Below are 21832 nucleotides of genomic sequence, written 5' to 3' on the forward strand. Positions count from 1 at the left end.
CCGACCCCCAAATGCCAGGGATGGACCCATCCCTCGGGATCCCCAGGCTCACAGGGCTGGGGGACAGCGCTGGAGACATCCATCAATGTGGCTGGACTGTGGCACAGCTCCAGCTCCCAGGTTTTGCTCCCTGGAGCCGCCCAGGTTCCCTGAGCTCCCAGGTTATTCAGGAAACCAACCAAGCTGCCACCGAGGTGCAGAACTGCAAAACCTCACAAATATACCCCAAATGCGGGTGCGCCCGGAGCTCCTGTGTGGCCCCCCAGGATCCTGGGCAGTGTCGGGGGGGACTCCAGCAGGATGCGAGAGAGCCACAACCTGCGGCTCAGGGTGGGAACCCGGGAACACCCAAACCTCTCCCGCAGCCTGGGCATGAAACACGCCTCGCCCGGGGCCGTTCACACCTTCCCGCAGCAGCACCGGGCACGTTCTGCCGCCTCATCCGATGCTCGTTAAAAACACCCAGCCCTAAAATCCAGCTGCGGATAAATCCTTCCCACGCCGGAGCCGTGCTGCCCACGAGAGAGCGCGGCCCCCCCCGACTCGGTGGCATTTGGTGGCCACTGTCCCTCGGCCACCGGGGACGGTGGTACCGGAGCGCTCGCTCGCAGCAGCGTCCTCAAAGCAATTTCCAAACAAGAATTAACCCACAGCCCCTTCGCGAAGGGGGCGGCAGCGGCGCAGGAACGGCACCTGGATACCAGCGCAGCCGACACCTGGAAAACCAGCCGGGAAGCCGCCAAGGGCCAAAATCCTGCGGTTTCGCCCCAAAGCTGAGGCGGCGGCGGCGGCGAAGCAGCACCGCATTGCTTAGGCAATACCCCCCTCTAGTGCCGGTGCCCCTCGCGGCCCCCCGGGGCTGTCACCGTGCACTCGGGTCGCCGCTAACGCGACACAGCCCCGACCCCTGGTTGGATTGTGGGAATTGATCACCCGGGAAAACAAAGGACCCCCCCCCCAGACCACAGCTCCGCAGCCCACCCAGCCCCACAACCCTGCAGCCCCCAGTCCCCCCAATCTTGCATCCCCTCAGTCCTGTAGCCCCTGACCCCATAACCGTGTAGCCCCCAGCACCGCAGCCCCCAGCCCCCCCAATCCGGCATCCCCCCAAATCTGCAGCCCCCCAGTCCTGTACCCTACAGTCCCGCAACCCCCAGCCCCCCAAACCCTGCAGCTCCCCAGCCCCGCAGCCCTCTGGGGACAAGCAGCTGAACAGCCGAGAGCTTTGGGGAGGGTCTGCAGCCCCTCATCCCTCTGGGGAACCCCCATCCCTGCACAGACCATTCCCAAAGCCCCATTAAGGGCGCTACAGGGACACAGCGCGGTGCCACGGCCACCGTGTCCCTCTCCCACGGCCACCGGCCCCGCAGGCCGGCCTGAAGCCCCCGGCCCCGAGGCCCCCGCTGCCATCCGGCTGCGCTCCGGGAGCTTTTGAATATGGAAAGCGCAGGGGAAAAGCGTTTTCTGTTCGGCCAAAACCCACCCAAGTGGAATGGGGAGGGGCGGGGGGAGGGAGGGCAGCCCGAGGAGTTAATCCACTTTGAATTGCAGCGGCTCCAGCCAGCGCTCCGGGCTGACAGCTTGACAGAGACGGATTGGCAGCTCCCGAGGTGAGACATCCCGGCCGAGGCACGGAGCCGCAGGAAAACCCGGCTTGGAGGGGGCAGGTTCCACCGTGTGGTTTTCCATGAGGGGGGAAAAAAAATATTAATTAAATAAATAAAGGTGAGAAGAGAGGGAGAGCAGGGAGCTGGAACAGGCCCTGGCAGGGGGAATGGTTCCTTGGAGCCTCCCTGTCACAGGGTGCCTCCTCAAACACCCCCAAACCTGACCCTGAGGTCTGCAGGCACAATCCCCCTGCGACCACCACGGCATCGTCCCCTGGCTTCCATCCAGTGGCTGAGGCATCTCCCAGCTCCCACAGGACTCGGGGCAGGGTTTTCCCACCAGGATCCCCGAGGAGCCGCTGGAATACAGATCAAAACCAAACCAGGGTGAAGGCGAATGGGCACCGTGGGGCGATGTCCCACAGGGCCACACACCTGCTCGGGTGGGTGACGGGCGAGCACAGCCGCAGGAAGGGCGTTAAACCCCTTCTTTTGGCAGAAAAAGGCGTTTTCCAGGCAGGAAAGAGCCGGGAAGGCGAGGCCCGGCTCTGCCTCCCAGGGCCGCTGCCTGTCAGCAGCCGGGAATCACTGAACTACGACGGATGTCTCGGAGGGATGATAGGGCAGCGACCCTCATATTTTCTGCGGCGAGCGCTCCTGTAAGCTCCCTTTGTGCTGGAATGATGGGAATTCATTACAGACCACCCCCCGCTGCGCGCGGGCTCCCAGGGGAGGGATCTGCCGGCTCTCTCCAAGGCTAAATGGGATTAGGTTATCTCCCGGCACGGATACCCAGACAACAGCACACCAGGAACGGTCCCGGAGCATCTAGCCCGGCACTGGTGGGACTCAGCAGACATGGTGGAAGTATCACCACCAGCTCCTCCACTGAGGATCTGCTCCCAAATGGACACAGCAGAGATTTACTGGTGATGCTGATCCTGGACATGTTTGGCCTCCCTGTATGTTTTGGGGGAAAAGCCACTCCATTGTCTGGCCACCACCAAAGGACCCTCACCCTAATCCTGATCCTCACCTTGTGATCAGCCTCTGATCTACTGCTCAGCAAAGTGTGGCACAGGCTCTGCCAGCCCCATTCCTCCCAGTTTTGGTGCCAGGAGCCCTGATGCCACTCTCAGTTCTGGATCATGGCACAGGGAGTGGGGTTGAGCTGGGCTTCACCCTGGGAGAGGTGGGAGAAGCCAGAGGGAGCATCGCTGTGCCCAGCCTGGCACCACTGGCACCACTGGTGCTGCTCCCAGAGAGCTCACTCTGAGCTGCTGCAGGAACAAGAATCCCCAGGTTGGGCCAAAACAGCTTAAAGCACCAAAAACTCCATCTCGGGGGCTGGCAAAAGCAGAGGTTGAGTTGAGGCAGGAGCACCCTCACTCTCCCCTTCCACTGCCCCTGCCCGCTGCAGGGCTTGGCTGTTCTGCTCAGAAGGCATCAACTGACCCCAAAGACCACCACAACCTCCTTCTGAAGACCACCATGACTTCCTGAAGACCACCACAACCTCCCAAAGACCACCCCGATCTCCTGAAGCCCCCACCATTGTGACCCCATCTGTGCAGATCCCAGCACAGCCCACCTGGGCCCCCTAAACTCTCCCGGTGCCCCCCCTCGGCACAAGCACCGGCTGCGGGGTTGGTGTGAGCACGGCTGCACTTGCTCCATTCCCTCTCCCTGTGGCTGCTGGATTCCCTCAATCATGTCAAACAAACCCAGAGAAAAACACGTTTGACTGCATCAAAGTTCAAACCTCCACCTGGCCGCGTCCCCGAGCAGGGACCCTTTAAAGCTGCGAAGATGTAAACTCCCCCAGGTCTTCATTATGTCTTACAGGCCCGATATTATATCAGATTATGGAATCATTAAACAAAAAATTGTACTCGGCGCTGTCCGGAGGGGCCTCCAGTTACCTTGTCTAAATATAACAGCATCATTTTTAACTGAGGAGCTGGTACAGTCCCTCGGGCCTTCATTATATTTCATGGGTCTGGGCTGGAATATCATCTCCCTCATCGGAGAGCTCATCCTGCACTTGTGCCAAGGCCAAGGCCAGCAGTGCCGAATGCCCCTCTCCATGGGACACCTCCCACTCCACGGGGCACCCCCTCACCCCGCGCTGGCAGAGAATGGGCACGGAGAGGAGCGGGATGGGCTGACGGGATAGAACAAAGGATGGAGAGAAGGAGATGAAGGGAGAACAGCGCCGGGGAGGGGGGAATCAGAGCCAGGTACGCGCCCAATTATTTTAATTGCGTGTAGGTGCCCTTCCGGCTCGCTGATGCGACACATCAGTGTTTACTGTGCTGAGCAGAACCAATTATGTTTGAACATCGAGGGGCTGAGAGACAGCAAATAAACACGGCAGCGTGCGGGGGGCTCCGCCAGCCTCCGTTTGCACCCGTCCGTCAGCGCCCAGCCAGGCATGGACCGGGAAAGGGGGGCTCTGGGCATGGGTCTGGGCAGGGAGCCCCACGGCGCAGCACGGCTGCCAGCAGGAGCGCGGCACCCGGAGGGGAGAGGGAATAGATCTGTTTGGGAAAAAAAGGGGCAATAAATAAAGCTGTAAAGTGATAGTTTCTGGCGGGGCTTTGACACGAGTTGTCAGAGGCGGTGGTGCGTGTGCTCCTGTCTTTACAGTAAATAACTGTCAGCAATTAGGAAGTGGAGGTGGTTCGGGGGAGTCGGGCGGCTCCACACATCACTCACCGGGGATGGGGAGTGGGGACCACCGGCAGCGGCCCCGGGGCTGTGTCCCCTCAGGGAAGAGCTGCCTGTGCTCCCAGCTTACCCACAGCCAAGGCTCAAACCCCCAGGGCCGCTTGAATTCCCAAACATCTGGGACAGCAGCTGGGTGGGCAGGGGCTCAGATCCTAAGGGTCCTTTCCAACCTAAATGATTCCATGAGTCATGAAATCCCAGGATGGTTTGGGATGGAAGGACCTTAAAGACCACCAGTCCCACCCCCCTGCTATGGGCAGGGACACCTTCCACTATCCCAGGTTGCTCCAAGCCCCATCCAACTTGGCCATGGGCACTTCCAGGGATGGGGCAGCCACAGCTTCTCTGGGTACCCTGTGCCAGAGCCTTCCCACCTTAACAGGGACAGATTTCTTCCTTACACCTCATCTAAATCCACCCCATTTTAGTTTAAAACCATCACCCTTGTCCTATCACAACAGGTCCTACAACACATCCCCAGGAACTCGGCTCCGTGATCCCTGTGGATCCCTTCCCCCACCCAGGATATTCAATGATTGCATGATCAGTGATGAACCGAGCCCCGAGCCTCATCCTTCCCCCTGCCCTCCCCACCGCTGATATCTCCATCACCTTCCTCCTCTTCCTCCCACCCCGCCCGGCAATAATTGGCTCCAGCTCCCAGCTCTCCCCTTCCCTCCTCCCGGTTTTCACTCCCCTCCGCTAAGAGCAGCTGTAGCCGCGGCTCAGCCTCTGGAGCTGCGAGTTCTTTGACACCAATAACCTCTGTCTTTGTGCTCCGGGGCTCGGCGGCCGCCGCCGCTCCCTCCCAGGCTGGCACAGCCCGCTCCCCCCGGCCTTGAGCAGCCCAACTTCAGAGGCTCCTTGGAGCTCAGCCCCCGGAGCTGGGCCCCGGGGGAGCGGGCGCGGGGGACTCCCAGCTGCCGTTCCTATGGCGACCGAGGATGCCGATGTTGCAGCCCGAGGCGGTACCTTTGGTACTTACGGATCAAACTGCAGGCCAAGCGGTGCCGGGGAGGGGACACGGAGTGCAGGGAATGCAATGACTTGAATTCAGAGCAGGAGAGCCGGCGGCTCCCCTCAGAGCAGGGCGGGAGGAGACCGAACTTGTCCTGGGTGGGTTAAAACTCGAAATCTTTCTCTTTTTATTCCCCCTGTCCTTGGCCTCTCCCAAGCTTTTGGAAGCACACACCCGGCGAGGGCAGCGGGCTGGGATCACCAGCGTGGGCTGCAGGGCACCAATCCGGTTGATGTTGGCCCCACCGTGCTCACCAAGGGACTGAGCCAGAGGTCAGGAGAATCCTGACAGGCTCCAAGTATCTGCCCCTCAGTGTCCCCTCCAGTGGCCCAGGGATCACCTTCATCCCCCCCCAGGTGCCCACTGGTGCGGGACAGAGCCCAGGAAGGGCAGGGAGAGGACGGGCAAAGCCCAGCTCTTGCCTGGAGGAGCAGCAGGAGCTGGGGGGACCCTCAGCATCCAGCTGCCTTCCCAACAGCAAAAACCAGGAAAGTGAAAGGGAAAAGGTGACTTCTCCCTGGTTTTGTCTCTCCTTGCAGCCTCTTTTCTTCTCTTTTCCATCACCCTCCTTCCTCGCTGCTCTTTCCGCTCCGGAGCGTTCCGTGCTTTGCTGGGGCATTAAGAGGCGGCAGCTCAAACTGTTTAGTGAAGCATTAAAGGGGCAGGAAAACACTCACATCACGGGAGCTGAGAGCCCTGGAGCATCCTCGGCAAAAAAAGCACCTCCCAGTTCTGGGAAATAAGACATATTTCTGTGCTCGCAGCACCAGACAAAACCCATCTCCCGGCTCTTGCCAGCCCCGTCGTCAGCCTGGCCATCCGACATTCCACTGCTCCTGAAGTCAATCCCTCCCCATTCCCATTCCAGGTCACTTGGGAGCAGCTGGGCCACCACCCCCACAAGCCACCATCTGCCACCATCCAGTCACTCACTAGCCCCCCAGGATACCTCAGACATGCCCAAACCCCAGGATTCACATGGTTTGGACACATTAAAACTGTCACAGCTCGAGCACATGAAAAGGAACCAATTCCTCACTCCCTCCTTCCCAAATCCAGCAGAAACCCGCAAACATCACGGGGCTAAAAAGGAATTTTCCCCCTTTTAAGGGGTTCAGAACCCAATGGGTACAGACAAAGCTCAGGTATCCTCTGCGCCCCATCCCAAGCTCTGAATGCAGAGCCAGAGCTGGGAAAATCAGGAAAAATCTGGAAATCAGAAACCTGTCTGTTCCATGGAGGGGAAGGGCTGCTCCACACTCTCAGCTGGCTGAGAGTTTTTCCCTCTTCCTTTAACCTCCCAGCCACGGGGAAACTGGATTCCCTGGGAGGGGATGCTGTCCTTGTCCCAACACCTGGATCTGGGAGCGGTGCCTGTGCCCCATCACCCAGCCCTGCTCCCTCTGGGAAGGGTGAGGAACATCGTGAAGCATCACAGCAGGAACAAGAGGATTTGGGGCTCCCTCTGAGAGACCCCCGTCCCTTCCCAAGATCAGAAATCAATCCCAGAGCTCCTACCCCCACTACTGTGAGGGCCCAGGGTGTCCCAAGCATCCCCAAACGGGGCATCCCCCAGCTCCAAGGATTCCAGACAAGAAAGGAGATAAGCTGGAGACCTGCCCCAGGCAAGCACCATTCCCTGTGAGCACACGGAGTGGGAGGAACCGAGAGTGTGCCCTGGCCAAGGCACAGGACCTGGGTGTGCTGGTTGGTGCCTGGAGAAGGTTCGGCACAGGCTCTGCTCCAGCCACGGCTCCAAGAGAGCTGGAGCAGCTCTCCCATTTCAGCAGGACGAGGCACGACTGATGCCGCTCCCAGATCCATCTCCCCCTTCCTTTCTTGTCACGAATTTGCATCTCTCCTTTGGGCAGCTAGTTTCCAGCACTGAAAGGGCTCTGTTGGGGTCTCCTCCCTCCAAGGGCTCTGTTCAGGTCCCCCCCTCCAAGGGCTCCGTGCAGGGTCCCCCCCTCCTTCCCCAGCAATTGTTACGTTAAAATCCCCAGGACATGTTTCTGCAAAGAATTAAAGGAGGGTGAGGAGGGGATTGTTTTCGTCAGTGTCTCACCGAGTCTCTGACCTTGAGCGTGAATAAAAACAAGAAAAAAGGAACTTTATGCAAATCTCCCGCACTCGGCACAAGGGGGAAAATAATAACGGCAAATGGAGATTAGGAATGCAAATCGACTTAATGAAGAGGCACGGGCTGGGCAGGAGCTTGTTTTGCTCTTGTACAGACGACTCACCCCGCCTGGTCCTGCTGCACCCCAGGTCTGATCATTACAAATTGTATCGGGGTGGGGAAAGAGAAGCACAGGAAAGGTTTAATTCCCTAATTATGGCATTGTTCGTCTCCCCTGCCCGTGGCTGCTCCTTCCAAGAGACCTCTCACACCTCCCTTGAGTCAACTCCCAGCCATTCACGACCCAAAACTGGCCCACTATCCTGCAGATCCCACCGTGCCAGAGCCAGATCCCAGGGCCCCCAGTCCCACATTACGGGGGTGCAGCTGCTTCCAGGGGCCCGAGGGGATGTTGTGTCCCTGCTCCCTGGGTCACCCCAGATGGGTCTGGCACTGTGGGACCTCCGTGCTCTCCACCAGCCCCTTCACAAGGCTCGGCCTCACCACTTGGGTTATTTTCCTCTCCTTTTCCATTCCCTCCCCAGCCTTCTTGGCTGAGGCTGCTGCACTGGGGCGTGGGAGTGGCTCCCACATCCCCATGGAGTGGAACAAAGCCCTGGGCCTGGCAGGAATATCCAAGACACCCCCACAGTGAGGTGTGGCCAGCCACAGCCCGGACAGAGGACACGGGATCACGAGGAGCAGCAGGAGGCCACTGGCACCTTTTGAGGGGCAATTTGTTCACACACAGGGAAGTTGGGATGGAAATAGCTGAGTGTGGCCCTCAGCACCACATTTCCAAGGCTGTGGGATGTAATTGCCTCTTCCCACTCAAAATGTACCTTAGAATCTCAGGATCATGGAATATCCTGAGTTGGAAGGGATCCACAAGAATCATCAAGTCCAGCTTCAGGCTCTGCATAGGACAATCCCAAAATCCCACCTTGGCAGGGCACGATGCTCCTGGGCCGAGCTCTGCTTTATAAAACCCTGAGCTCAGAGCCACATCCACCAGGAGCAGTCACCGCTGTGCTGGAAGGTGCTGAACACCCAGATCCACCTGGGAAGGTGATCCCAAAGCTGCCGCCAGGTCTGTCGCTGCTGGATCACACACCCCTGGAAGTTTGGAATGGTTTTCTTTTCTTCTACAAAAGAACAATCAAGGTCAGTTCTATTTAAATGAGCCTTTCACTGGCTTGAAGATGAAATCAGGCCCCAAACTCATTCCAAATTATGCTGGGCTCACAAGGAATTGCCTGGGCTGGCTGAAACCCAGGCAGGATTAATTCCTGAGGTGTCACAGCCTCCAGCATCCCACTCCCCTTGGCCCCACTCCTCTCAGTGGCAAGAACAGATCCCACAGACCCGGGGCTGCCCTCAGGACATGCTGAAACCTCGGCCTGAAGGTGCTGAAAAATTCCTGGAGTGTTTAAAACCGAGTGAGGCCCCGGGGGCAGCGACCTCGCCAAGGCCTGGAAACCATCCCTGGGCTCCGGGTCGCGCTTCTCCGCCAAACGCCAGGGCTGGTGATGCTTCCACCCCACAAACATCCCCCTTCCCTCCCTCCCAAACAACATCCACGGGAGAGTTTGGCTGGGAATGCGGCGCTTTAATCTCCTGGAAGCCTTTGACAACCTGTCTCGTCCTGGCTTTTAGCTGCGTGAGAGCTGCTCGTTAATGGAGCATTAACCTTGGAGAGCTGCTGCAATTACTCCAACACTAATTCTGACAGTTTTTGGTGTATCTGTTTGTTCTTTTGACAGGCAAAAGGAATTTCTTTTTAAAAGCTGTTTGATACATTTGAGACCTTCTGTCCACATTTCCCTTTTTTTTTTAATCTGCTGGAGATGGGAAGGTGGGGGGGACGTGCGGAGGGGGAGACGCCGCCTTCCCGCGACACCTTGTTCAGGCACCAGTCGGGATATTTCCCCCCTCTCAACCCCTTCCCACCCCTGCTTTAAGTCACAGAAGCGTTTGGTCTCTCCTGACCTCATTAGGGTAATTAGGAAACCTTTTGAAGCTGGGAGAATGGCTCTGAGCGGTGGGAAAGGAGGAGAGCAAAGAGGCTCTGAAGGAGCACGAGGATGGAGAAAGGGGGAGAAAAACATCTTCAGCTGCGAGGAGGTGACCTGCAGCTCTGCTCCCCTGGAAAGCTCCTTAAATTGCCTCTTTTAAGAGGATGGAAATCCAAGTCCTGGTTATCCCACAAGACCTGGGCAGCCAGGGAGCAGGAAAGGAAAAGGGTGGTGGGGCAAGCGCAGGCTGAGCTGAGGATTCCACTTCCATCTCTGATCCATCACCGCTTCCCCGGGTGCCCTTTGGCAAATCAGCTCTTGCTGTGCCTTAATCCTTCCTTCATTTGAAAAAACCATTCCCTACATGTTATTTTCTAGGTGGGAAACACAGGCTTTGGAGGGAAAGGGCTCCCTCTGACTGTGCAGCTCCCAGGAAACCAGGCTGCTCCTGGGGACTTCTCCTCCTGGCAATCATCCACTCTGGCAGTGGTGCCAACCAACACCTTGATGTGAAGTCTGATAAAGCCGCATCCCACTTCAGATGGAGGGAGAAGGTGATTTTGGTTTGAACTCAGCTGCTTTCCAAACCCACCTGAGCCACCAGGTAACTCCTGGGTGACGGGAGTGGGAACCTTCCTAAGAACACCCAGCCCTCTCTTCCTCTAATAAATGTGGGAAGCATTTTTCCTGCACTCATCCGAGCCAGTCGAGAAGCCCAAATGACGACTGTGGCGAAGCTAAAGTTATCACAGGGATAAAACCTCCAGTTCTAAAGCAAAAACGCGCTACCGCAGCCCTTTGCTACCAATCACAAAGGGCACAAACCCGATGCCTCTCTGTGTTCTGCAGAAAGAGGAGTTTGATGTGAGAGAAAAGCAGATTAAAATAACACTGGCAAGAAAAAGGATCAAAATACACCAATATACCCTGGCACGAGTGAGTCTGAGCCACCGCGCCCAAGGTCCCGCTGTGCCTCCGGCGCACACAGAGATGGAAGCACTGCCACGATCCTGCTCGGCTGCTTTGAGGGTCCCCTTTGTAAGATGAGGCTCCCCAGCCATCCCTCCAGGAGAACATCCCATCAGGAGCTGCTCCTCCAGGGTGGCCTTGGAAGCAGAGCCGGACCAGCCCTGCGCTGCCAGCCTGGGTTTCAGCAATGTCACGGAACACTGGAATGGTTTGGGTGGGAAGGGACCTTAAAAATCATCCAGTTCCACCCCCCTGCCATGGGCAGGGACACCTTCCACTATCCCAGGGTGCTCCAAGCCCCATCCAACCTGGCCTTGGACACTTCCAGGGATGGGGCAGCCACAGCTTCTCTGGGCAACCCGTGCCAGGGCCTCACCACCTCCCAAGGAGGAATTTCTTCCTTTTATCCAGTCTAAATCAGCCTTTTTTGGTTTGAAACCACCACTCCTTGTCCTACTGCAACAGGCCCTGCCACACATCACCTGGATTTGGACTTGGTGATCCGTGGGATGTCCTGGAGAAGCACCTGGGGGCTGCAGGTGGAGCAACCCCCCCAGAGCCTCAATCCCCTCAGCTGTTGCTCACGGCGTTAATGCCCATCAGTTTTTCCCTGTCAGGAACAGCCTTTCTGCAGGAGCGGGGGTGGCTGGGCTCAGCTCAGGCTGAACAATGAAATAATTGGGATTATTTAAAGTACATGAGGTTTTATTATTTTAAAGAGCGAGAGTAATTAACCACCAGAACGTAACAGCAGCGTAGCGGGGCGGAGTGAATACTCCATGGAGGGGCTGGAGCCTCTCCAGGGAAACCTTCTGCCTTCACCTTACACGGAGCAGGACAAACCTCCTGATGCTCTGCTTGAGAGTGACCCCAGAACGGGCTCTTCTGGCTGCAAACCCGCAAATCTCCACACCCCCACTTCCAGGCTCCAGTTACCTGGTGGATGGAAGCATTTTGAGGATGCCCAGGTGCTGCCAACAGCAATCCCTGGAGATTCCAGCATGGCAGGAGGGAATCACCAGCACTGGGAGACGCTTCCAGTGGGAGGGGGGGTGAGAGGGTTGCCCACACATCAGTTCAGGGCCATTTCAGTTCCATTTCCCAGCACTGGATGTGACATCAGAAACCTCTTCACACCCAGGAACCACAACGACTGGGAACAGGGTGACCACAGAATCCCAGCATGGTCTGGATGGGAAGGGAACTCCCAATCATCTTGTTCCATCCCTGGTGAGCTGCTCTAACACATCACCCCCCATTCCCCACATGCCACTTTAATTAACACAGGTGGTAATTGCCTGCAAACGCCTCTCCATGGGCAGGGGCTCTCCAAGGCCTGCTGAAGCAGGATCTGTTCAGATCCACAGCGATCCCACAGCCCATGGAAGTGCTTCCAGCAAATCAGACCTAAAATCCCCCTTCGCTGGCGATTCCAGCCCACAGGTGCATGGAAGTTCCATCCCCCCAAGAGGTATCCCTGGACATGAGCTTCAGCTCGTGACTTTGATCCAGCACCGTGAGAAGCAAATGTGGGATTGTAACATCCAAGACATTGTCTCCAATTTAATTTTTGGGCTCTTTCCCCCCCGCTGCATTTGCACATTCAGGAGCACAGAGCCCCTTTCATGTTTACTCATCCTTAGATTGCAAAAATTGTCGTGTGAATTCCTTCTCCAATTAGCTCTGGTACTCAAAAATAAAATATTGTTCCGTTGCCAGCACAGTTCTGATCATTCCTGTCCTTTATACTTTTATTCCCCAGAGTCACTTGAAAAGCAGACGCTCCTTCCTCCTCCCCTGCAAAGCCCCCTTGGAAAATTTTTAAAACAAGAAAACAACCAGCGATTCTAAAGGAAAGGCTTTGGTGGCTGAAGTGCCAGTTCCATTCACCTTTCCATGATGGAAGGGAAAAAAAAATAAAGATCAGAAGGAGGATTTAGACAAAAAGCCAACTAAGTAAAGGTAATTTCTGATACAGGAGAATCTGCTCGTCGTGTGGAGGCGCTTTGTTGAGTGGAACAGAAGAGACATCACACACTCTGCAGCGGGTGTTCAAACATTCCCAGCTTCCTTCCCCATGTGCCACCCGATTCCACACCAACCCAGAGACACATTTTGGAGTGCCAGTGTCCATGGAATGAAGGTGAGGAAGACCACCCAGCCCCTGCCCGTGACGAGCCCCAGAGGGACACGGGCACAGGAGAATTGTGAGTGCAGCTGAAAACGTTTATGGGGAAATTCCAAGAGCCACCCACAGTCACCCCAAAGCACCCAGAGTAACCCAGTGAGTGTATGAGCAATAAATGGGACAAAACCCATGGCATTTTTTTCCTGACCATGCTCATCTCCTCATCCATCCAATGGGACCAAGAGCCCGGTGCGTTCACAGGGACAATCCCCGGCTTAGTGACCCATGGAGATAATCCCAGGATAGTTTGGATTGGAAGGACCTTAAAGCTCATTCAGTTCCACCCCCTGCCATGGGCAGGGACACCTTCCACTATCCCAGGTTGTTCCAAACCCCATTCAAGCCGGTCTTGGTTAATGCCACCTATTAAAACCAAGGTTCATTTGATACTGGAGGAATCCAGTGACAAAGAACTCTGAAATCCATGAATGGAGCATCCTTTACCCATTCTATTTTTTTCTCTTTTCCCTGCTTGGGGGGGCTGGAGGGACTTGGACCATCTCTTCTCCTATAGAGTGACCAGAAAAATCACACACAGACTGCTATCACACACAAAAACACCAAAAAAAACCCTAAAAAACCTCAACTTTAGACACCAAGCTTCATTAAAACCAGGGGACAGAGAGCAGGAGAAGAGCTCTGTGTGTCGGCAGCGCTCCCTCCCCGGGCTGTGCCGCAGAGGTGATTTTGCACTCCACGGAGCACAGCGCGAGGAGCCGCAGCAGCAAACAGGCTCTGGAATCAAAAGAGCTCCCCGGCACTCCACCAGCCCCGCAGCTCCCATTCCAGGCAAGGAAATTTGCATCCAAAGCATCAAGAGCACTTTACCTCGAGTTTAAAATAAATTCCGAGCAGATCCATGCCGCCAGCTTGTGTTTGTGACTGGAATCCCAGCCAGCACCAGCCAGAGCCTGTCCCCAGTGAGAGCTCGGGAAGAGGGGATGGCACAGAGCAGGGAACAGGGATGGGGGAAGGACAGCACAGCTGCAGCTGGTCCAGCACCACAGGCCACGGCAATTAGTGCTAATTGGGGTAACAGCCCCCTGAGCCTGAAAAGGAACAAGCACTTGGTTCACATCCTGTGGTAGCTCCCAGCACTGCACACAGAGCGTGAAAGCACAGAATCATGGAATTGTTTTAGGTTGGAAAAGACCCCCATGGTCACGAAGTCCAACCATTCCCCCAGCCCTGCCAAGGCCATCATCAAACCATGTCCCCAGGTGCCACATCCAGGGGTTTTTTTTGAACGCTTCCGGGGATGGTGACTCCATCGCTGCCCTGGGCAGCCTGTGCCAGGCTGGATCCCTTCCTTTTGGGGAAGGAATTTTCCCTCATATCTGATCTAACCAGACAGGGTGATGCTGTCCTGCCCGTGCTGCTGCACGGGGAGTGCTGTTAGTTCATTAGCACTGCAGTTAATTTGGCCCAGGAAAGCCAGGGTGCCCCCAGGGCGATGCTGTGCCAGGGCTGGGTGTTCACTCTGTGCTGGAGCCGGTAGCTTCACTCCATCAAACCAGGGCATCCCGAAACCTCGTCAGGCCCAGAATCATAAAAATCCTTCCCAAACAAGTACTGACAGGACCAGGTGAAATCCAGCTGAGGTGGAGCCGGGGCAAGACCTGAGAGAGACACTCCCTGAGAGAGACCCTCCCCAGCCCAACAGCTCCCCAGGAGCCGCCCCAAAACCTGCTGCTCCCCCACCCCGACTCCAAGAGAGACACAGCCCCCAAAGGGCACTTCCAGCTCATCCCAGACAGCTGCTGGAGGAAGGAGATTTGCGCCAGGATTTATTTGCAGCTTCCCCAGGTGCCGGCAGTGCCCCGGCAGCCGCAAGTCTGGTCTGTGAGTGCCACCTACAGGGATCCCCTGCGCCCCAGCTCCTGGTGTGCCCCGACCCCGCTGCCCCCCCAGAACTCCAACAACAACGAGGGTAAATCGTGGAGTAAACAAAACTCTCTCCCCTCCTCGGCTGCTCCAGGACGGGAGCAGCCAGGACAAGGGGACACAGACAGGGTGGCAGAGGGGGACAGGGGGAACGCGGCTTCTGTTTTCTCAGTGCCACTGATCCACGCAACCGGAATGAGAAGGATGAGAAGCAGATGTGAGAGTCGGGGAACGCCCTTGGTTTTGTTCTGGAACAAATTCCTTGCAGGGAGGAGCCGGGACATTCCCATTTCAGCCTGGAGGAGACTCAGGGGAGACTCCAGAGGCGCAGCTCAGATCTCTGCTCTCTGGGACCTGGGACAGGACCTGAGGGAACGGCTGGAGCTGTGTCAGGGGAGGTTTAGGTTGGAGATCAGGGAAAGGTTCTTCTCCCAGAGGGTGCTGGGCACTGCCCAGGCTCCCCAGGGAATGGTCCCGGCCCTGAGGCTGCCAGAGCTCCAGGAGCATTTGGACAACACTCCACAGGGATGCGACTGTTGGGGTGTCTGTGCAGGGCCAGGGGTTGGATTCGATGATCCTTGTGGGTTCCTTCCAGCTCAGGAGATTCCATGATCCAATGATCCAGGGAACAGCCTCTCCTTCCTCGCTCCCAAATAAGCCAAATGGAATTTGGCTCTGCTGCTGTGGAGAGGCTGGAACTGGCCTCACAGGGACCTTATTTGGTCTTCTGTACAAGAAAAGGGATTAATGTGGGACCAGGGAGAAAGGAGACTTCAGAAAACTGAAACCAACCCAGAGATGATTGGAGAATCATGGAGTCATGGAATGGTTTGGGTTGAAAGGGACCCTAAAGCTCACCTCATTCCACCCCCTGCCACGGGCAGGGACACCTTCCATAGACCAGGCTGCTCCAAGCTCTGTCCAACCTGGCCTTGGACACTTCCAGATGTGACACAAGGTGACCAGCAGCCCTGGGAGCACACGGAGGGACAGTGCCACTGTCCTGGGAGCGGGAGCAGGGGGAAAACCCAAAGGACTCCATAAATCCATGAACCCACCACAGCAGCCTCATCCCACGGGCTCAGCAGCCCCTGCACGCAGCAGGGAGGGATGGGTGGGCTGGAATGCTTCATTCCAGCAGTTCCCAGGTACAAGGGAGGGGATGCTGCAACAACAGGAGAACCATGGATCAATACAGGGCCGGTGGCTTTTTAAAGATAAATCAGCATTTCCAGGAGGGTGAAACACGAGCTGCTCCCTGAGGAGTTCAGACAACAATGCGCCCAAGTGCTGTTTATTGACTCCAGGGCTCCCACCACAGGCCCCTCTCCCAGCACTCCCAGTGCTGCAGATCCCATGCCAGGCACAGAACACAATGGCAGAGCTGATCTCACCCCGCTCCCATGGATCCCATTAACCCTGCAGATGGCCCAGGCGGTTTGGGCAGGTCGGTATCAGCAGCAGAGCATCCCATAAAATCTCCAAAATGACAGAGGGATTAAGTAAACTTTGGAATTTGGCTTTGGCTTAATTCAGAGCAGACTGTTGTAGTCACTTGTGACGCTCACAGGTGGTGGTGACTGTCACAGGTCGTGGTCCATCGGCTCCTTTTGGCTGGGATGAGCAGGAATCCTGCAGACCAACAGGCACACGGAGCCTGCCACCAGCACCCTGATTCATCCCGGAGAAAGAAAAGTGCAGCAGTGGCTGGTGAGGCCTCAGCCTGCCCAGGGCCAGGCACAGGCAGGTCTGGTTGCATCCCCATGTTTAGCCTGAAAAACTAAAACTGGAAAGCTACTGGAAGATCCAACTGGTGCAAAGAGACCTAAAATGAGGGTATCAAACACACGTGGAGGAACTGAAAGAGTAATGGAATGAACACCTGAACTGCTCCTTTGTGGAAATGTCACGTGAGGTGTTCAAAGCTGCTGTTATTTTTAGGATCCACCCCAAAAAAACCTGCCCTGGCCTGGCACTGATCACACTGCAGATGTGACAGCTCCAGTTGGTTCCTCCTGGAGAAATGGGATCGTACTGAGCACCCCAAGGAGTCTCAGGTCTGTGACTTGGTTTTCTCCTCTTAGAAAACGACTCAGAGCAGAGCAGGGATGGAATGTCACGGCCCACAAAGGGCAAATCCAGATGCCAACTGCTGCCAAGGGGCAGAATGGAAGTGGAAGCAGCTTTCACAGGGTCCCTGATTACAGCTCCAAGCTGTCCCCAGCCCAAACAGGACCAGAACAAGTGACAGCCCCACAAGCACCTTTGTACCCTGCACTCTTCAAAGGGGGCTGGCAGGACTCTGAAAACATGGAAGTGGCACAGAAATTCCAGGCTGGCACTTCAATTTCCTTCCCTGGTACCTACAGAGCACAGCACAGGCACCTCATTACCTGCTCCACACCTTTCCCTGCTCAAACACAAACACCTGTTCCAGCAAAACCAAATTCCAGCAGAATTATTTTCAAGGCAGGACATCAGGCTTGAGGTTCCCTCTGATCCAAATCATTTAACAATAAACAAATCCTCCACTCCTGCGAGGTGAGGAAATTTGAGAATTCCAAAGCTCACCTGTCCAACAAGAGGGGAGCCTAAGGAATGCTCAGGTTCATCACTCCAGGTAAAGGAAGGTCAAGGAATGTGTTGGTCCAACACTGAGCATGGCAGTGGATTGGGACAGTCGGGCTCATCTGGCTTCAACAGCACAAGCAAGGAACGACTCTCCAGAGGGAATCGAAGAGCCAGGGAATTACCAGCACGTGCAGCCCTGCAGGATCAAGAGATCCCTGACCATGGATCACAGAGCTCGGATCATCCCCAGGGAAGCTGCAGCCGGGTGAAGCCATCCCAGCAATTCCCACATGGAACCTCTGCCTGCTCCCAACTGCAGCAGCCACACAAGCAGAGAACACCCCAAAACAGGTGTGAAAGGGTCCAAACGACAGGAAAACAGGGCACATCCAAGCACTGTGTGCACACGGCAGCGTTATTAAAAATATATCTATGTATGTAAAATCCTTCGTGCACGTGCAGACGGAGCTGCCGCGGGGGTGGGATTTCTCCAGGAAACCTCACCTGGTCCCGAACAGACAAACGTGGCCAGGATCACACCAGGATCACAGCACTCCCTCTGCTGCCTCGGGGATCCCGGAGCAGCTGCCAGTCCCCCTGGCCCCTCCCCGATCGGCACATCCCTGTCCCTTCTCCCACGTGTGCCCCCTGATCCACAGGGGATTTGCAAGCCAAAGGAAAGGAGCCAAAGACATTCCAAGGACATTCCAAATATTCACCCTAAAGGTGCCACAGGGACCTCCCTGCCCGCAGGGCAAATCCCTCGGGTTCTCCAAACAAAGGCACTACCAGCTTGGGGGGAAGTGGGATTTAAGGATGTGCTGCCAGTTTCTAAGGAAAGGAGCACTTGGCGAGCAGTTTTCACTGTTTTAGCAGCAGATCCACGCAGCAACAACCTCCTGACACATTCACCTTTGGTCCTACACAATCAGATCCCAAATACCCACTTAACAAAGGGATTGAAACTCCAGGGTCCTTGAGTGGCGATAACTCACAGCCAGGGCTGCCCTGAATCACAGTCAAGAGGGGTTGGAGTCCCCCTTTTCCAGTCATCAGCTGCTCCAAGACACTCCCTGGCTCACACCTGGCTCTTCCTCAGGTATCTCAAAATCCAGAGCTTGGCAGATGTCACACAGTGTCCCTGGTGTCACAGGGGTGGGGCTGGGCAGAGTCCGGGCACTCCCATCCCCTTTTGGTGGCTCTTCTGGAGAAATATTCCTTTGGGTTGTGGCCCCTTTCATTTGTAAACACATCAGTAAACCCATGAATGACCAGGATTATCTCAGTAACTGCTAATCCTGCAAAATTTAACTCGTTTAACTCATTCCCAAAGCTGTTCTGTCTGAACTATCACCCTCCCACTCCTGTTTGTGTAACAGACACCAAGAGCTCTCCCAGCTCCTCCCAGGAGCTGATTACAGAGACACTTCCCAAAGAAGCAACCTGATCTTGCATGAAGGAAAGAGGATCAGCATGGAAAAGGAATCTGATGCTTCCAGGGCAAGGAGAGAGGGATATGAGGCACAGGGGCAGCTCTGGAGCTCAGAGCTCGGATTTCAGGTGCTGAAAATCATCCAGGAGCATCTCCCTTACCTCAGCCTCTCCCCATGCAGTGAACAGCTCCCATCTTTCCCCAGAAATGTCCCCAAGAATGCACGTGAAGAAAACAAGTTTGGTCCCCTTTCCCCTGCCCCAGCCATGGAAGGGCTCGAACTGTTAATTAAGAGTCACTGTAAGCAGATATGAAACTTGAGCACTGGAGATTCCACTGGGATTGGACCCTCCATCAGCCCGGGCAGCCGGTGCCACTGGTCATCTGGAAAAAAAAAGGAGACACCCAAAATCAGGGGGAGCCCAGGTGGGAGAAGCTGAGGTGACATTCACTGAGGTGACATTCCTCCTCAGCTTAAAACAACCTCCCCAGAAATCGAACTTGTGGGATGTAAACATGACACTGGGAAAGCAGGAATGGATGTCCCGGTGAGACTGGGAGTTTGAACTGCGATATGACTTGGAAGCAATTCCCAAACTGAAAAAAAAAAAAAAAACAAACCAAACCAGGAGTTTTGCTGGGAAAGCAGGAATGGATGTCCTGATGGGACTGCGAGTTTGAACTGTGATATGAGTTGGAAGCAATTCCTGAACTGAAGGAAAAAAAAAAAAAAAAAAAAAAAAAAAAAAAGCAGGAATTTTTGTTTTCCTGTCTAACATAGGGAGGCCCAGACTGGGCACAAGGGCTGCCTCTCCCAACAGCCCTGTGACCTCACAGCAGCATCCACATAACCCTGTCAGTGAGACTTTCCCGGGCAAAAAAATGAGGAAAAGCGAGACAAATCCGTGTGCCAACACAGAGACCACACACAGGCGTTTTAATTTATGCAGATCTGGTTGGAGGAGCTGTGCCAGAGCTCCCACGGCTTTGGGAAAGGAGCCTCAGCCTCTTGTGAGGAAAAGAGCAACACAGAAAACACACAAAATGCTCCCTCACCGCCTCAGGTTCCGTGTTTCAAACAGGGTGTCCTCATCACTGTCCAGGGACCCCAGCTCGATGTTCTCATCGTGGCTCGAGAGCAGCCCGTACTTCTTCCTCTGGGGCTTCTTCAACCTGAAATGAGTTTTGGGCTCGTTTCTTGGGCCCTCGGACCTGGGGCTAAGGGACAGGGAGAGCACAGTGAGTGAGCCGCTGTCCCCCCGCAGCGGGACCGGAGATGGTTTAGCGCTAATTACCTCGGGTAATTAACAGTGCTGGGGATTTACAGCAACGTTTTGCACTCGCTGCCAAGAGGATGAGCGGGGAAGCAGAGCCCCGGCTGGCAGAAGGAGGAGAGAGGAGGGGAGGGGAGGGGAGGGGGATTCAGGGAAAATGGGCACAAACCCAGGGATTAGGAGCGGGACTGGAGCAGACAAGGGACAGGGGACACCGTGACCAGCTTCGGGGGGACCCAGACACGGACCGGGACTGGCAGGGGCACGGCCATGGGGGGCAGGGACCGGAACAAGCAGGGACACTGCCCCAAACAAGGGGGACTGGGTCCAGGACCAAGACAATCGGGGTGACATCCCAGACCAGGGGGAACCAGGACAAGAGGGGTAGATCCCCCTCTGGAACCGAGACAAGCTAGGACACAGCCCAGGACAAAGGGAACAGGGACTGGGACCAGCAGGGACACAACCCCGGGTCAGAGGACATCAGGACTGGGACAAAACCAGGAGCGGGACCAGCAGGAACGCGGACACAGCCCCGGTCGGGCACCCATTCCCCCCCCCCCCCGCACTCACCGCACCGCCCGCAGCACGAAGTAGAGCCCAGCCAGCGCCGAGAGAGCGCTCAGCACATAAACTGCCCGCCTCAGCACCGGCAGCCCCAACCCCACCGACAGCCTCGGCCCGGACTCGTGCTCCGACCCCGACTGCGTCTCGTTCCCTGCGGCCGCCCGCGGCGGCTCCGTGCTGTTCCCCGGGCTGGGGGCGGCGGCGCGGCCGAGGTGCGGGACGAGGAGGAAGAGGAGGAGGAGAAGGCGCCGCATGGCCGGGCCGGGGCAGCGGAGCGGGAGCGGCGGCCGCAGGAAGGCGCCGGGACGGTGCGCGCGGCGCAGGCACCGCCCGGGCCCCGCGGAGCCGCTCGCGGGTTCCGGGGCTGCGCCGTTCCGGGCTGGCCGTGAGCCGCTCACGGAGCCGCCGCGGGGCTCCCGACATTTTGCCCTCAGGGTCGCCGTTCTGCCCTCGCGGTCTGCGGCCACCTCGGCGGGGCCGCCGTTTCTCCGTCACTGCAACGCCCCGTTCGTCACCGACGCCATTTTCCGCTGAGGGTCATCCTTCCTCCCTCAGGGCCGCCATTGCCCTTTGAGGACTCTCATTTCTCCCTCAGAGCCGCCATTTCCCCCTCAGGGCTGTTCTTCCTCACCTAAGGCCACCATTTTCCCCCGAGGGTCATCATTTTTCCCTTAGCGTCACCACTTCCCTCTCATAGCAGGACCTTCTCCCCCAGAGCCGCCATTTCCCCCTCAGGGTTATCCTTCCCCCCTCACGGCGGCCATTCCCGCCCCAGGGTGAACACAGCTGGAAACAGGAGCATTTTGAGCATTTCTAGAATTTCTAGCCCCCACCTTTTTCCTCTGCAGACACTTGCGGCTGACCAGGGCTCAGTCACCGCCCTTCAGCCCTGCCCCACTCGCCCATTTTTCCTCAGGGAACGGCTCAAGCTGCCTGGGCACCCAGGGCTTACTTTAAAAAAAGGGGCTAAAACTGGGTCACCCGAGCTCCCGTCAGACCCACGGCACCCAAACACCTTCCTGATGACGCCACTGGGTTCCACATCCAGCCCCTGGATCCAGCGATTCCCTCACCCATGCCAGCAAGACATCATTAACTCAGTGCCATAATTAGCAATGCCAAAAATAACAGCACCTCCAACCAGGCTCTATTTTTACACCTGTTCATTATTTCTGCCAGCGTCTAAGCATCCTATTTAGGGAGGTCTTACAAAGCATTATTTGTAAGTATTTTCAGCCTGAATTCATTTAAGCCTCACCTGACTGCATTTTTATCAGCTAAGACTTCACAACTCCTCAGCCTTCATCGTATTTAATACCCTCCCGCATTAACATGCAAAAATCCTCACTGGTGAATTGCTCAGTACAACCCCCAGAAGTGTGTCACGGCTGATTGCCTTTTTTAAATCCTGTTCACTTAGATAATTTGAAAAAGGTTAAAGGAGGAAAAGTAGGTTTC

General features: G+C 56.2%; 1 protein-coding gene across 1 annotated transcript; it reads right to left on the reverse strand.

The window, feature by feature from the left end:
- Positions 1-15796: 15796 nt before the first annotated feature.
- FAM174C (family with sequence similarity 174 member C) lies at positions 15797-20865 on the reverse strand. The gene is made up of 3 exons (XM_042033399.1): positions 20381-20865; positions 19590-19751; positions 15797-18917 (listed from the first exon to the last, which is right to left on the reverse strand). The coding sequence occupies exons 1-3, from the start codon at positions 20626-20628 to the stop codon at positions 18914-18916; spliced, it is 414 nt and encodes a 137-aa protein (XP_041889333.1). The 5' UTR covers positions 20629-20865; the 3' UTR covers positions 15797-18913.
- Between the last annotated feature and the right edge of the window lie 967 nt (positions 20866-21832).

This window comes from Corvus kubaryi, unplaced genomic scaffold (assembly GCF_017639235.1).
Source record: "Corvus kubaryi isolate FWS band 111438036 unplaced genomic scaffold, C.kubaryi_AGA036_p1.0 121, whole genome shotgun sequence".
In the NCBI taxonomy this organism is placed as follows: domain Eukaryota; kingdom Metazoa; phylum Chordata; class Aves; order Passeriformes; family Corvidae; genus Corvus; species Corvus kubaryi.